Consider the following 17,118-nt stretch of genomic DNA (forward strand, 5'->3'; position numbering starts at 1 on the left):
GACTGTTTAAAACACTTCCTGATGAAGGGGTCTGTCACTGGTGAAAAACAGGCAGGCAATTCTGCCTAGGAAAGAAGGTCTCACAACATAATTTCAAAGGTTTTAAAAATTTTTTTCTGCTTAGGGCTCTCTCTCCTCACATGCACTCTTCATTAAGATTAAATAAACAATGTTTGTTCTTCATTCGTCTCTCTGAAAAGGAAAGGGGGAAAAAGGTGCTGCTTATGAGGTAAAGGTTTTAAACTGTGCTTAAAATAAGACGTGTTTCTGGGGGAGCTATCGTCACTGAAGTTCTTCAGTCGTCTGGCCTTGTGTGCTGCATAGGGAGGTATGGCAGCTGCACAGCATGTCACATAGGCAGAAAGCACATGCACAGAGTCTGCTGCTTCGAGAATATGCCTGAGACTGCCAGTCCAAGGATTTGGGTCTGCATGTTGCATGGGTAGTCTAAGCACCTGGTTTTGAAAAGTACCCCAGTGTTTCCAAGGTTCAGTACCAAGGACAAAAGTCTGCATCCTTATAGAACAGCAGTTCACTTGTTTCAGTCTTCTACCCCCTTTTCTTTGCTCCTCGTATCTCATTGAACTGTCTAAACATGAGTGGGTACTCTCCCTGAAAAGAGATGTCTCAAAGGAAACACAGTTCTAAAGAAAATATTCAAAATCAGGTTTTGGATCTATTGAACTTCAAAAGTTTCATGTTGAAAAATCAACCTGACGCTATTACGAATTCTTTTCAGTCAGCTTTCAGCTTCAGTTTTTTTCAGGCTTGGTAGGAAAGAAATTGGTTTTCTTATTGCAAATTCCCCTGCTGTTTTAGAAATACAGTTTTTCTTATGTGCAGTGTAACCAAATTTTCTAAAGGGGCTAAAGGAAAAAGGAGAAAGAGTGAATGTATTTTCTATACATTTTTCTTCCACAGTGCTGTATAAAGTTCTCTGATCTTCACCTCATATCTGCATTTCAGCAGTCTTACTTGAAGCTTTGCTCAGGAGCCAACTTTCTGAGGGTTGATTTACACCAAGGAGAGCAGTGTACAGACAGTAAAGCAGTAAACTCTGAAATTCAATGCAGTTTAAAGTCTGAGATCATGATTTTTGCTCTTTTAGTAAGTCTGGGTCAGCTGTATTCTTCCATTCAACTGAAGACAGAACAGCCAGATTCATCAACATGTAGTGCTGGTGGTCTGTTTCTGGTCCTTGATGTTTACCCACCAGCTAAACAGAGACTTAAGAAGTAGTATTTGAGGTGGGGCAAATAATCTAGTGTGGACATGGCTATTATGGAATGCAGCTAATTTAACCCCTAGCTGAATGCCCGCTGTTTTAAAAGGCAATAAAGCCAGGGGTAGTGAAGTGTTTAGAGTCTTTGTGGGACAGAGGTTTTTTATATAAATTTCATGCAATACTTGATAGCGGCGGCCTACTGAAAGTTAGTGAGAAATGAGTTGCTGCAGTCCCAGCAGGAATTAACAGTTGCTGGTCGAGCCACTGCAGCAAGGGTGGCTTGTACTGCTGCATTTTAGTGTTTCACCAGCTAATGTAGCCCACATCTGAAGGACTGCAGTTCTACAAATTATCTGTGGAAGTTAAAGGTTCAAGGATATGGGCAAGCACTAGTTTAATTACCATTTATTTAAACACAGCATCTATCTTTTGCCGAGAATGTGCTTACATAAGGCTCCTTTTGTTTGTTTGATGAATGCAGTGAAGGCTGAATATCAGAAATACCTTGTTTGTCTATTGCATTGCCTTTGCAGGCCAGCATCAACAGGAATCAATTGCTAAAAAGTCCTTTCACCTCAGAAATCAGAAAATCAGCAGCTAAAAGTCAGAGAATCTAAACCTGAAAATGTGTGGATGTTTTTCTTGTCAAAATACAATCAAATAGAACTCTGGAATGCAGTGGCATTAGCTTTCCTTTCCAGAACTTTGTATGTTTTTTCCACCAGCCATGCCTTCTTCAAAGGTTAGTTTTATTCATTATATAATGTGGGAGTTCAAGGTTTTTTTCCCCCTACATTATGTTCATTTTGGGAAATTTTCTGTTCTCTTCACAAGTTGAGAAATAATGAGGGGGCAGAGAAGGCTGCAGTTGTGCACAATTGCTTTCAAGTGTTGTATATGTGGATATTGATGTTTAGAAAAAGTTTTTAGATAAAATTTGAATAATTTAAGAATTACTTGTGAGTTTACTTTAGGAAGAAAGTTTGTTTTGATACACTCTTATATGAAATGCAAGTTGTAAGAATTTCTGAGTTTTTAAATGAAGGCAATAGTAGTAATGCCATGGAATATGCATTTTTTAAATGTATTTTCCATTTGCATCTGTGGCAATAGCTTTGTCCATGATTTTTTTGTTCTTTCCAGTCTTTAACTTCAAATGGGGCATTTAATTTTGAAGTCTAGGGGCAGTAATTTCATTCCTATAAATCCATTTCAACCTTCTACTGTATATACAAGAAAGAGTGAATTAATGTATTTTAACTTTATGCTTCTGTAAACTGTACAAAAAAAAATCAGTATTCTTTAGGGAAACCAATACTGAACTTTGATCTCTTATTGCAGCTTTGGCAGCACAGATTTCCATGGCTTTGTAATAAGCACAATTTTCTTGGGACTGTTCCTTCTTTCACCGGATTTCTTTAGACAAACTAGATCATGTAATCATTCTTTGACTGCATGAAGCATAAGCTAACTTATTTTTCAAAAATCAACTCAGAACTTAAGGAATTTATTCCAAATTAAATCTACAGGAGATTACATTGAGAAGTGTACTGAGTTGATTCAAATGCAGTATAAAATCCAGGATGAGTTGGCATGGTATGGAGATGATGACCTACTTTTGAAAGGACCGATTTCTCTACTTCCAGTGAAAATACCGTCAGTGGCTGGGTTGTTTTTTTTTTGGTGCATTGTTGTTGTTTTATTTATTATAAAAACTGCAGCTCTAGAATTCACCTGTCCTACCTACCTGTGACCAGATAAACTTCTGGCTGTATTTCATGTTGGTTGCTGCTCCTGTTTCAGAGGCAGAAGCTTTTTATGGGTGTGGGGGATGAAAGGCTTTTTCCAGCCTGGCTCAATTTCTGTTCTTTTTCTTGCCTTGGCTTTTCTCTCTCTGCCAGCCTCCACCATGGGCCCAGCCTGATCCTGCAAATTCCATTTTCTCCTTTCTGTGCAAATTCTGCTGATCGCTTCCACCTCCTTAACACTCCTCCCGGGCATCCCTGCCTTTCTTCCATCTGTGCTGACAGCACTCATTTTGACTATATATACTTGAAGGGTGACCATGCCTTTTCTCTTGGTTTCAGAGTGTGGACTCCTTAGCAAAGGCAGAACACTATGGTGCTGTCGCCCAGTCTCTAAAATAATGCCTCCTAAGATAATTGTAAATTTAATAACACCTGTGGATAATCACAAGAATAATCAAGAATACTCAACAAAATATATACTAGGGGGGCAAAAAGTTTTATGCATACATTTCTAATATTTTTTAAAGCACTTTCCAAATCTGTGTGGAAAACAACACACATACAGAGATCAGTCATTGAATTTTAGTCTAATTTCATGTATTAAATGGTCCTTTTAATACTTCAAATTTTTCATCCAGTCATTGGAATAATGGCTGAGTGAGTTTATCATGTTGCCAGAGTACTTGTACTGCAGGAAAACTACAGGGTGTTTCAAAAAGATGGACCCAATTTCAAAGATATAGCACTTCCAAACTGGGGCCGTCCTTTTGAAAAACTGTGTAGATCTGTGCTAAAACTGAGTTGCATGCATAGCAGCTGTGACACATTCCATGCGCAGGACATCACAAGGTTTCTTATGATTTCTTATTGTCCTCATTGTAGGTAGCATCACAGAGAAGTGAGTGTTTTTATTGTCCATTATGACCAAGTGGCTAAGATGTAAACATTATTTTTAGATTTTTAGAAGGTCAAAACTTAATATAGAAACAAGTTTATGTAGTAAGGCATATAGCATACATCGTAGTTTTTGTGTTTGTTTTTCTTTTTTTCTTTAGTATGTTCGCAGTTATACGTGGGCTTAAAAACGTAAATCTCTAACAGGATTGTAAGCAGCTTTCCAGACAGAAATACGTATGTCAGTAAAAGGGAATGACAGTGTTTTCAACTATGTAGAAATTCTATTTTTTACTGTTCTCTAAGTTGGCCAACTATAGATTCTGGGAATATGCCTTTTTTTGTATTGTTCCAGGCAACTTCAAATAATTTATGTTTTGAGTTCAGGCACCCTGTTCTAGGCAGAGATGCAAAAAGCAACAGCTGGATACTCCTTTAAGACTTATCTTATTTTTCTTTAGAAATAAATAAATGCACACTTAACTACACAAATATGTATAACAAAATATTTCATATACGTTTAAGTGTGTGTGTATATATGCAAAGATATACGTATGTATGTACGTATGTATTCTCCAACTACAAAGAGGGACGTGTTGATAGGATCAGTTCTAAATATGCCAAGACAATATAGTGAACAATCTTGTGGTTGAACTCATCTGGAGTATGGGAGACTTAATTTCTGATTTCTGTTATAGTCTGAATTGGTAATGGGTTGCTTGTCCATCACACAGTGCAATGTACTTCTGCAAGTAATTATTAGCTGCTTGGGCTTAGGGTCCTCTCTGTTCCTTCTGTTGAAACTGTTCATACTGTAGAATTAAATATTCCCAAGTTCTGGTATGTGCTGCTTACCAAATAAGTGCCTTAGCCATTGAGCGTAGGTGATCTCTAATATTGTCACTCAGATGAAGTGGAACACCACCTGCAGCAAATGGGACATTGAGAGGCTCACAGTCTGTCTATCTGTCCACAATTTTCATGCCTGTAGAAAGAGGCATGTTTCCACAAGGATTTTTGCCTTCTGCATATTTGTGTTTTCTGACCAAATGCACAAATGAAGTGTTTAGTTGATAGAAAAGACTTGAGAGCACAGTTGATCACAGTCAAGGTTTGATTCTGTAAAAGGGCAAGAGGTTACAACTAGCAGCTCCCTGAGTTTTTCAGTTGCACATGAGATTTTTGCAGCTGAAACTTCTCATTGCTGTTTGGTGATAGAAGTTTGAATTACTCCAGTTATGTTGGTGACCTTCCAAATCATACAGGCTCAGGAAAGTTGTATGTGCTGATTCAGCAGAAGGCTTGCTGAGCTCCAGCAGGAAGCCAAAATAAGCAAAGCAAAATGCTCTTATTTGCTCAAGGCAGTTCTGTTTGCGCATTTACTTTAAGACCCACAGGCTGCATTACCCAATCCTCCCCACCTGGTGCTTTTTTGCCTCCTTTTATTTTTTTTTTTTTAAATGGGAAGAAGCAAAAAGATCCTGTTATCACCAAAGAGACAAGGAGTCAGGTCTATACTATAAATGGTTGTCTGCTAAGGTTTGCCCCAGGTATGGTGTAAGCAGGTTGCCATCCTTCTCCTGAGTCCTAGTGCTGGTTTCTGGTGTGAAAGAGGAAGGCAGTGTTAGCTCAGTGATCTCTTTCCTGACTGGTGGGAACATGTCTGTCAGAGGTAGACATAGGCACATAAACCAAAAGATAACTCCCTCAGAGCATCCCAAGTCTTGCAATATCTTGTCATTGCTTTTTCCCCAAATTAGAACTCCAGGGACATGCTGTCAGAAATATTTACAATAGGAAATAATTTATAAACTAGCCCCTTTGGGTGTATATATAAAGGGTGAGTGTTGTGAGGATGGAGCCAGGCTCTTCTCGGTGACAACCAATGGTAGGACAAGGGGTAATGCGATAAAACTGGAACACAAGAGGTTCCATTTAAATTTGAGAACAAACTTCTTCTCAGTGAGGGTGACAGAACACTGGAACAGGCTGCCCAGGGGGAATGTGGATTCTCCTTCTCTGGAGACATTCAAAACCCGCCTGGACACATTCCTGTGTAACCTCATCTAGGTGTTCCTGCTCCGGCAGGGGGATTGGACTAGATGATCTTTCGAGGTCCCTTCCAATCTCTAACATTCTGTGATTCGGTGATTCTGTGATTCTGTGGCTAAAAGGAGCCTGATGGCAAACTGCATCTGGACATGCTTTCATAAATTCCTGTCTCTCCAAGTTGTGACATGCCTCTTTCAAGGGTTATGCTGCCTCTCTTCCAGCTTTGAGTGCAGTCAAATTAACTGTTACAGGTTGTGCCATGCTACCACTGCTGGTGTAGCTGCCCATATCATCACTAAGTCAGCTCTGTTAAATTATCAGAGGTATTCTAGTGGTTAGGTTTTTATGTATATTGAGGACTTTGCAGGGTCAGGTAACAGACTGGTAAAGCAAACACTAACAGTAGCATTACTGAGAGACAGTGACTGCCCTGTGTTGCTAGAAGTTTTGCTGCCTACTTAATAAGAGCACATATAAACTAATGAGTTTAACGGTTATTACACTCTGAATACGTGAAGGAGGGTCCATGAAGGATTTGCAGTGTATTCGATGACTTCCTTATTACAGGGCTGTAATTAAATATTTGAGATATAAACCCTATCATAGCAGATCCTTAGAATTTTATGTTTTAACGTTTTGGTTGTACTTAGAAGATGTGAGTTTTGGGGTTTTTTCTGTGATATATATATTTTTTTTTTTCTTCTTGCTAAATAGAGCCTTTTGAGACTTGGCCAAGGAGGGAAAATCTAGTTAAATTCATGTAATGATTCTGGTAGTCACTGAGGCTTGCAGTACTCCCACACATTTATGAATACCCTGTTATGAGAGACAAATCATTTTAGGATTTCAGATGAAGCGAAGATTACTTTAGGTGCGTTTGATGCACACAAACCCTCAGATGGTTGAGCTGCATAACCCTTGCCCAGGTGACCTTTTCTGATGAAGAGGTCTTTCTGAAAGAAATATTTTCAATCAAATGCCAGTTTGCGTGCTCGCTCGTTTACGCATAAAAATATCGGCACGCCTACTCAGAGGATCATCTGGCACCTGTGACTGCAGTAAGGAGGGAGAAGTCCAGAGCATGCATGGCCATTTTGTACAGCAGTACATCCAGAATAATAAACCTTGTGTCACAGCTTTATTCATGCAGTTGAACCTGGCTATGCTATTCCCTTGTTTAAAGGAAAGCTGCTTGTGTCATTCTGCAGCTCATGGTCATCTCCTACAGATATACTGAAGTGTATTTCTTCTGATTCAGAGAGATCTGCAGTTCAGTTTGGTGTATGGTACATGTGAAATCCTTTTACTGCAGAGTGGCTGTGTGCAGTTGTACAATGTAGGCTGTTCAGAAGTGGTGTATGATAATGGCAGTCCCCTGGAGCTTAAAAATCTGAAGCTCTTCCAAGGTGCTGAGTCTTAGAGTGAGCAACAAATCTTCTGAGGATAGGAGGCTTCCAAAAATGCCTCAAATTCATCACTGATATGCAGGACTTCAGTGCATCCATCTTGATAGTGGCTGACACTGGGTTGCTCAGTGGCATCTAAACGTAAATGTGGTAGAATATAAAGGTATTGGAATTTTTTTGTAACAATTATTGTTTTGCCAGAGGTTTTTCCTCTCTTTAGCTAATTTATAGAGTACAGGTCCCTTCCTTGATTGTAAAAAGCAGAGCACAAGAAGTAACCTCTGCAGCTGAGCCTGCCTCTGGAGACTGTCTAGCCCAACTTGCCACTCAGAGAAGTGCCTTACAACCAGCAGAGCCGTAATTATGTTATGAGTGCTCAGATTTAGCACGTTCAAGTGAATATGCCTTTAAGGCAACAGGAAGATGTAAACTCAGTTCTGTGTTGCTACGAACAGGCCTCATCAGTTACAACTGAATTAACCAAAAGTGGTGCTCGCTCCATCTTATAGTGAATTTGACTCTTGGGGAAACTGGGCAGGGAACAACACAATAATGATCTTATTTTACGTCTTACTCCCCATTACCGCCATTAACAGTTACTAAAAAATCCCAATGTAACTAATTGTAGCAAATGAGTTTCCTTAACAAAGACATGTTGTCACAGGTTTGGGCCCAGATTACATTTCTTGCAACCCTGAGGAAACCTCCAGGATGAGTCAGGAGTCAGAAAAGATGTGACCAAGAGGCATTGTGAGCTCTTGCAGGTTCTGTTGGCTGAATAACCTTTGAAGTTCAACAGAGAGCAGTTTTAATACTGACTTTTTTGTTGTTGTTGTTGCATCTGTGGAGAAAAATGAGGTGTTTTTGCCGAAACTGAGAGGAGTAGAAAATGTAGTTTCAGCTAGACAACTCTGTTTACTGACATATTCGAAGAGGCCTATGTACAAATATTCTTTTTTTTTTTTTTTTTTTTTTTTTTTTTTTTAAATTTAGTGGGGCTACATCCATTGTCTACAGATGCAGGCAGAAAGGGACCCAGAAACCTTACGCCGTCAAAATGTTGAAGAAGACAGTAAGTTATTTTGTTTTGTTTTGCTTTACTTTGGATATGTTTGGGATTTTCTCTGGTTTGTTTGGGTGGGGTTTTTTTTGGTTTTGGTTTTTGGTTTTTTTTTTTGGTTTGTTTGTATTTATTTTTCTTTCAGTACAGTTTCTTCATATGGGGGAAACAGGCTAGACTAAGGACCTCACTAAGCTATCTTATTTTCTGTGACCAAGTTTGTTCTGCTCCTCATCATTAAAACAGATTTTAGAAGTAAAAGTACTCTGTTGGGAATGGCATATCCCCACTAATCTTGCTTGCAACTTCATCGTGTGTTATCTGCAACAGACTTAGCTTTGAGCAAACTTCTTAGACAAAAATGCCCTTTCACTATGCGAAAGAAGCGGGTTCTGAATAATTTAAAATATTCTGTGATTTCATTTTGCCTTAATACATTGTTTTGCTCAAAAAACATCATTACATAATTTATCTTTTTCAGAAACTGAATACAGCATTGACTCAAACTCAAGTTAAATTAAATATTTTTTCCATGCTTTTCCCCCTACAAAATGGCAAGAGAATCAACTGAGACAATTACTTAGAATCATAGAATGTCCTGGGTTGGAAGGGACCCACAAAGATCATCGAGTCCAACTCCTGTCCCCGCATATGACAACTCCACAGTTCACACCATTTGTCTGAGGGTGTTGTCCAGTCTCTTCTTGAACACTGTCAGGCTTGGGGCTGTGACACCTCCCTGGGGAGCCTGTTCCAGTGCTCCACCACCCTCTGGGGATAGAGCCTGTTCCTAATGTCCCTAAACATCTTCCTGCCATTCCCTTGGGTTCTGTCATTGGTGAATAAAGATAAGAGGTCGGCACCTGACCTTCCTCCTCCCCTTGTGAGGAAGCTGTAGTCCACAATGAGGTTTCCTCTCAGTCTCCTCTTCTTTAGGCTGAACAAACCAAGTGACTTTAGCCACTTCCCCTCCAAACCCTTCACCAGCTTTGTAGCCCTCTTCTGGACACTCTGCAGTAGCTTTATATCCTTTTTATCCTGTGTTGCCCAGACCTGCACACAGTGCTCCAGGTGAGGCCGCACCAGTGCAGAGCAGAGCGGGACAATCACCTCCCTCGCCTGGCTGGCAATGCTGTGCTGGATGCACACAGGACACGGTTGCCTTCTTGGCTGCCAGGGCACTGTTGGCTCATGTTCAACTTGCCATAGACCAGAACCTCCTGATCCCTCTCTGCAGAGCTGCTCTCCAGCATCTCATTCCCCAGTATTTATGTACAGCCATGGTTGTTGTGTCCCAGGTGCAAAATCTGGCACTTGCCCTTGTTGAACTTCATGCAGTTGGTATGATTCTATGATTCTGTGATTAAAAGTACTTAAATAACTCCTGACCATTGTTTCATATGAAGCTTATGTTTTTCAGAGCATAGGACTGTGTGAGTATATAGGGTTGTGTGCAGAGTACGTCAGTTATGCAAAGGATGCTGCTGCATTCACAGGAGAAGCTGAGAAATGTCAGAAGGGACCTGTGGGAGGAGAAAGAACTGCCCACAAGCCAGCTGACAGGAATGCAGGATAACCTTGTGCTGTCTTGCTCTGTCTTAGACTATGAGGCTGGATGGCCGTAGGACACGGGTCATCAGCTGCATGTTTCTTGTGTTCTGTGTACATCTCTTTGGACAGCCGAGGTGAAATTAATCTCACCAAATATAAGTGTCTCAGAGATGCTTAGTCTAAGTGATACATGAGTGTTTCTAGTCAGTCACTTATTTTTAGAGCTCCATATATGTCAGTTCTACCAGAGCTATTTTTGTGTGCATTACAAAATAGATGGTGTAAAGCATGAAAAGAGACTAGAGAGGGAAGGCTAGCAATGTATGGAGAGACTTCGAGGAGAAAGAGAGCATGAGGGATAGGGTAGAGCAGTTCATGATCCTAAGAGGGAAAGAGGGGAAACAAACAAGTTGTGAGGCATGGATGTAATTTTTATTAATGAGTAGGTTTGATTCAGTTTATTCCAGTATTGAATCATCCATTATTCTGTAAAGTTCAGGGATGGTCACATAGAGCAACATAATGATGGTTGGGTAGGCATAAACATGTCTAAATGCTGAATTAACTGGTTGTCTCTGTGCAAGACATAATGAGTGGGTTCCACATGAGTAAAATGTTAGCATTAATTTGTCATCTTTGAAAGTAAGCCAAAGTTTAAACTGGCACAGAAGTTCAGTTGTGTTTGCTGCTTTTGAATTTGTATCTGGTGCACTGAAGGAAGCAATGCATGTGAGGAGCTTGCATTGCTGCAGCCTGCGCTCTGTCTTTCCTATGGAAATGCAAAGAAATAAATAAGTTTTTATCAGTTCTTTTTGCCAATGATTCCTGTAGTGTTTTAGGAATATACTTTCTTATAATTCTTATTCTGAAAGGCACTAGGAAGAGTGATATTACTTTAAAATAATTCTTTGCCCTTTTTTTGCGGGGGCCTCTGTGGAGATTAATTCATGTTCACAATGGTCACATTAACACTACATCTATCTACTAGTGTCTGAAACTATTCAGTTTAGACTTTTGGTGGACCTACTGTGACACAGATTTTTTTAGGAAGTGTAGGAAAAATACCAAGCAAGAAGAATGTAAGTATATGGTTATATGTAAGTTGTTTGCATAGCAGCGATAGCTTGACTTGATGCAGCCTTGATTATATTAGCAGTGTGGTTAAGCAGTTCATGCAAATGAGTTGTTCCCAATATAATTGATACACTTTGGGATGTTTTTTCATGAGAACAAGTGATTCTGTTCCACAGATGAGCTTATTTGTATGATTGAGAACATGGGAGATTATACTGTAAGGATGTGCCGCTGCTTGTGTCTGTGAGCCATGAGCTACTGTAGCTCTGTTCCAATTTGGAGATGTAATTATTACCACAGAGACAGAACTATGTGTTAACATGCTGCCACAGCAGGAGGCCTGATCTTTGCTCAAAGTATCTCAGTGTAAAAATAATCAAGTGTGGGCCAAATCATGTAGCAAAATGTTGATTGACTTAAGTTGCTTGTTGGCTTTTTTTTAAACAGCTGGAAAAAACAGATGGCTGTTTAATAGTGGATAAAAGGTGATGGGAGAAAAAGAGGAAGAGCTTGTCACTGTTTGCCTTGGAGTCCCATTTCTTTGGTTTCCTCTCTTAAATGCACATTAAGTAGCTTTGAAGAGCACAGGAAATTCAAAGAATATGGAGAGAGCAAAAGAGCAAATACTCTGATTTTTCAAACTGACTGACTTTAAACACTGAACCAAAACAGACTAACTCACTGAGAAAGAGTGTCTGTAAAAACAGAGTGAGGATCAGAGAGGGGGTGGTCCTGCTTGTTCTGGAAGTGTTAACAAGTGATGCGTGATGAGGAGTCAAGTGGCTGACTGGCAGCTCCAGATTTGTGAATGCTTATCACTACAGTACTGTAATTTGAAGTAAAGCATTATAAATTATTACTTTTGTCTGATGGAAACAGCTTGGATAAGGAACAAATGATCCTGTTGGATTTAAATAGTGTGCTAGGAACAGACTGAAAGAAACATAAAATGGCTGTCAGTGTTCTTTTCTTTTAAATAATAAGATTTTTGTTTCATTTTTTTCCTGACTAATGCGTTATTATTTGAGAGCAAATAAAATTTATGGAAAAACGTATCAGCCAATTGTGAGAATACAAACTTGTGGAGAGATGTGAATTCTTAAGAGACCGTCTATTTAATATTTCTTCACCTTCTAGCTCAATAAAATAATATTCTTAGATTATTTGCTCAGTTCTATTTTTGTTCTGACTGATAGTTAAGCCAATAAAGAGAAACAGGAGAAAAATTTTTTATACAAACCCTTTTTGTCAAGAAAATAAAACAATTTAACATTTTGAGAATTAATCATTCTTAGCCACTAATTACAATTTTATACAGTTCCAAAAGTAAGAGAAAAAATTATTTTTTACTGGCTTAAAACTACTGAAACAGAATTCTTCATTTCCCTGTTTTGTTTTGTTTATTTCAACTTCAGGTGAAGTTTAGGAGTAGTTTCAAATTCTTGAAGTTTCACTTATGGTGAACAAAATTTAGTTCAAATAACACTTGTGATTCTTACTCCTGAAGTGTCTGACTGTCAAAGTTAGGAAATTGACAGGCAAATTAGGATCAAAACTTCCAGAGCAGCTAAAAGTCATCTGTTAGAAGGGCTAAAGAGGTGCAAAGAAAAATTGATTTATCCATTAGTGGGAAAAAAACCTCTCAGATAATGTGTAGGAAATTAAAGTTGGAATTGTTCTTAACAGAAACATAAAGAAATATGTTTATAAAACAACATCTGTGAGACAGGTGAATAAGCAAGCTGAGTAATTGCCTTTGATTTGGTCCTCTAACCTTTATGCTCAGTTTCTGAGCATAATTTAAATGTAGGATTGTATTATATACTCATTATTTGAATTTTGTTTTCTGTAGCAGAGCTCTTAAGTTCCATGCAGGTAATAGAGATAAAGTTTAAATAATGTCATTTATTTGTGGTTAAATCAATTTCATGAAACAAGAAAGAATCAAAAGTAGATCATATAGCCCTTCAGAAAAAGTCATCAAATGAGCAAAGTACAGTGATGAACTTAGTACACTTGCAATTGCAAATATGAGGCTGGTTTGCTTTTCACTACACAACATGCCTGTGCTTCGTAAGTGAGTGCTTAAGAAAAAAGAAGTATCTTTAGGATCCACTTTACAAATATGATTGTTACTACTCTTAAGACAAGACTTGAAAATTATGTGACATTTACAACCAGCCTTTCTGGAACAGTTGTTGCAAATGTTAAGGAAGTTTCTTCTCCCTAGGTTTCCCAAAGCAGAGACTCGGGCGTGGATTCCAGGAATTGTTCTTAAATAAATAATTCATTTGCAAGGCCCAACGTAGAGCAGGTTGAGCTGGGTGCCTCAGGTAGATGGACCTTGAGTAAAGAAAATCTTCAGCAATTACACCCTTACCATCAAAGCTTCCCACCTGTTGTGCAGCAGTTTGAGTAAAACTAGAGTCTGGGATCTCCCCATCCTTCATTAGATCTCCTAATTTTTGTCAGGCAGGCCATTTCTTATTTCTGCAGATAGTTTTTTGTCTTTTTACCACCAGACTAGACATCAATCAAAGTCCTGACTTTCAGTTGCCATTTTGCACCTGCAGCTGAGGACAAAAATAAGTCCTTGGCAATTACCAAAACATTCTTCTGTTTCTTGTTTTCTTTTAGATGAGCCTTTCCATTCCTTTACTTATCTCTAGGGATGTACCTCCTGTTGATGATCAAAAGCTCCTTTATCTCCTTGCTTGAACAAACTCTGGGGACCTCTTTTGCATGATGAGGCAGAAGGTTCAAAAGTTCATGGCTTGTAGCCTAAGCAAACCTAGTCACACTAAGGAGTTATGCTAATCAAATTCTACATTAGCAGTTTCTAAACAAGTTCTATAAGAAGCAGTATACCACATAATTCAGTAAGATAAGGAGTCTGTTCCCTAACGTAAACATCATAGAGCACAAGGGTCATATTTGAAGAACATAGGATTCTTGAAGGGAACAACTGTCCTATTTGTGAAATGAAACATCTCATCTGCAGACCTTTGCCTCCTTTTGGTATGTTTCGAGAAAGCTAGGCAGCATATGAACCAGGGCCAGCCTGGAGATTGTCTCATAATCTGGGCAGGAGAACACCTTCCAAGAAATTAGTTCCATCTCTGCCTTAAATTTCCTACCTGAGTCTGGATAAGTTGCTTCAAATACAGTGAACAGAACAGATGGCCTCTGTTGCGTGGTTTCTAAATTAAGACACCAAGTGGCTGCATACATTATAGGTCTACCAAGTGCTAACAACTGTAACTGAAGTAATTTGGGAGCTGCCATTGCAATAAAGCAACACTCTGCAGGAAGGAGAATGGGATGCTGAGCTGGGTTTTCTGGAGCCTGGGTCCTGGTGTATTCCCAATTCAGCCTGTGCTGTTGGCCAAGGTATTTCTTTCCGTTTCAACTTTGTCATCCATGAAAATGAGATAGTACTTATTTGATTTGCTTCTCAGCAATGTGTTGAAGGATAGCCTGGTTAATATTCCTAGGTTTTAATTGATAGGTACTGTCCCCTAGGAGTGATTAAGTATTATGAAATATTAGGCCTTCTGTGTCTCAGTAAATGAGTCATGCCAGTACAGAGACTACTTTTAAGAATTATGATTTTGATTTCATTTTTTTCATGTGTGGACATCCTCCCTCATAGGGTTTATTATGCTTAGCTAATACTTTCTCAGTACTTTAATTAAAATCAGTATTTATGAAGCAGCATTCTTCTTGCAGACTGTTTGATGTTCAAAATCAGACAAATGTTCAGCCACATGAACTTTTTCTCAGATCAGAAAAAGAGCAACAGTTTTCAAACAACACATATGCAGGAAATAGTTGTACTGGGATTAATATAATTGTACTAATCAATTAGACAATTTGAGAACAATGAATAGTTTGTGTCTGTGGAACAGAGGAGTGTGAGCAAATATAACTGTAACAGGCTTCCCTCTTGGATAAGTGGGATTTGATATCTAGAGTTAGGGTCTGAGGGAGATTATAATGGTCTAGAAAGGCGTACATAAAAGTCTCAATTGTGTGCATGTTTACATATATATACATATGTGTGTATATATAGTATATACACAGCCTCTAACATATATACTATAAACAATATATATTTCTATATATATACAGGGAGTGTAGTTGGCTGGGTTCTTCATTTTGTGTTTCAGTGAATTTGTGGTATTAGATGATAATCAAGAGGCTCATGCAAATGTTTCGTCTGTTTTCTTGGTGAAGTGCTGCTTTTGGTTGAGCCTTCCCAATTGACTGAGACTATGTGGGGACTGTGTATCACACTTTGTGATAGCCAGAATTAGTAAATCGGTCTTTTATTGACTTATGGAGAAAAACATGCATGTTTGTAACTATAAAATGTAAATTTCCTTTCATTGACATGTGGCCTTAAAGGATTTACAGTTGGAGTGCCTCCTGCCTTTATATGCCTGTTTCTCTATAGACTTTATAATGAGATTGTATATATAGAGATATACCTCTTATGGTGCAGTAATTATCAGTACTCCTATGGGACTGACATCTAAGAGTGCTGAAGTTTAGCAGACGTGCCTGGTCCACGGAGAAGCAAGAGCCTGATGTAATACTCCAGTTTGTCTGAAGTGTTATGACAGCATTATTTTTTCTCCAGATTACAAATGTCTGGAATATGTTTACATATATATATATATTTAAGGTGAATTTTTTCTTCACAAAGTCGGTATTAATTAACACATCATATTAATGTGTAATGTTCTAATTTCTTCCAGGTTTTCAGAAAGGAAAAATATGTAGGTGTTCATGAAAACAGTCAGCTGCACATCTGTACTCACCATTAAAAAGGAGTATTTTTGTCAACTAGCTCACACATTCTCTTCTATTATTCATTCACCCATACACATACACACACTACACATGGCCTTGCTTGGTAATTACTGGGAAATGGTTATTTCTTAATTATCCCTCCATCTGCAGCACTAGCTATTATATATGTAGATTACTTTATTTTTCCTTGTTTGCTCACTTTTAGTTGTCCGTGTTGTCATCTCATTCATGTGCAGTTCAGTGTTATGTTTCTTCTGAAAGATGAAAAAAATACTTCAGTCAAAATTATTTTGAATAAAGTAATAAGGCAGTAAGGCTTTGAGTTTTCCACTGCTTATATCCAGTTTTCCCTTATATATAAGGGGAATCTGGCTTCCAAAGTCTGACTCACTGCTTTCCAGAAGAGAGAGCTTTTAAGTAAAAGTTAAGTCCATTAAATGCCTGACGTCTAAAGAAGAAGAAAGTTCATTTTACATAAATGCCCAACAAAAAAAGAGAGAACTGAAATATATTTTTTTCTGCAATAAGATACCAATAGGTTTTTGCTTTAAAAGCTATAAAATCAGACACCAGTTAGTGAAAGCAGATATTTTACTGAAAAATAACTTTGTAATGTACCGGTTTAGTCCTTGGAAAGCAAATGTGTTTTTTACTGTATGGCAGGACATACTTCAGAAAAGGAAAAAATCTCATTCTGCAATTGAAAAAAAGCCTGTCCTACATTCATGAAGTTATTTAACATGTCATCTGCATTACAGTGTATTGTATGACATTGTGGTGAAACTGATGTGTTAAAATCAATTAACACAGAACAGTATTTTTTACCTGTCACGATTTAGATTGAATTGCTGTGCTCTTCCTGAGTAAGTCATGCCTAGATTTTAAGAACAGAGGGTGTGTATTATAGCTTTTTTTTTTCCTTACTCCATTTAATTTATACCTAATTAGGTAACACTCATTTTGGGTGTTCACAGCTTATTTTTCAGAAATACAAAATTCAGCCAATAAAAGGACAAAAATATAAAGCTTAACTCTTTGTTATGCAGTTCAGGGAAACTCAGCCTACTGTATACATTGCATGGTTGAACAAGTAGTTCTGAGAAACAAAATAACTCCCCTTACATGATTAATTCAGTAAATAAATAAACAAACAAACAAACAAAACACACACACACATATATATATATATTTAAACAGATGCCATATGTTTAGCTTTGAATTACTTAACAGGAACCTTTGTGAAACAATCTGAGCTACACATTTTCTCCCACCAACCCATCCATGCACATTTTG

At 38.2% G+C, this 17,118-nt stretch overlaps 1 protein-coding gene across 1 annotated transcript in view; it reads left to right on the forward strand.

The window, feature by feature from the left end:
• CAMK4 (calcium/calmodulin dependent protein kinase IV) overlaps positions 1 to 17,118 on the forward strand; it is a gene marked incomplete at both ends in the record, with an annotated part of 165,845 nt that overhangs the window by 60,308 nt on the left and 88,419 nt on the right. The window contains one exon of the mRNA XM_080362423.1: positions 8,319 to 8,397. Coding sequence (XP_080218549.1) covers positions 8,319 to 8,397 — 79 coding nt within the window. The remainder of the gene's footprint in view (positions 1 to 8,318; positions 8,398 to 17,118) is intronic.

This window comes from Nesoenas mayeri (genome assembly GCF_963082525.1).
Source record: "Nesoenas mayeri genome assembly, chromosome: Z".
NCBI classification, from domain to species: domain Eukaryota; kingdom Metazoa; phylum Chordata; class Aves; order Columbiformes; family Columbidae; genus Nesoenas; species Nesoenas mayeri.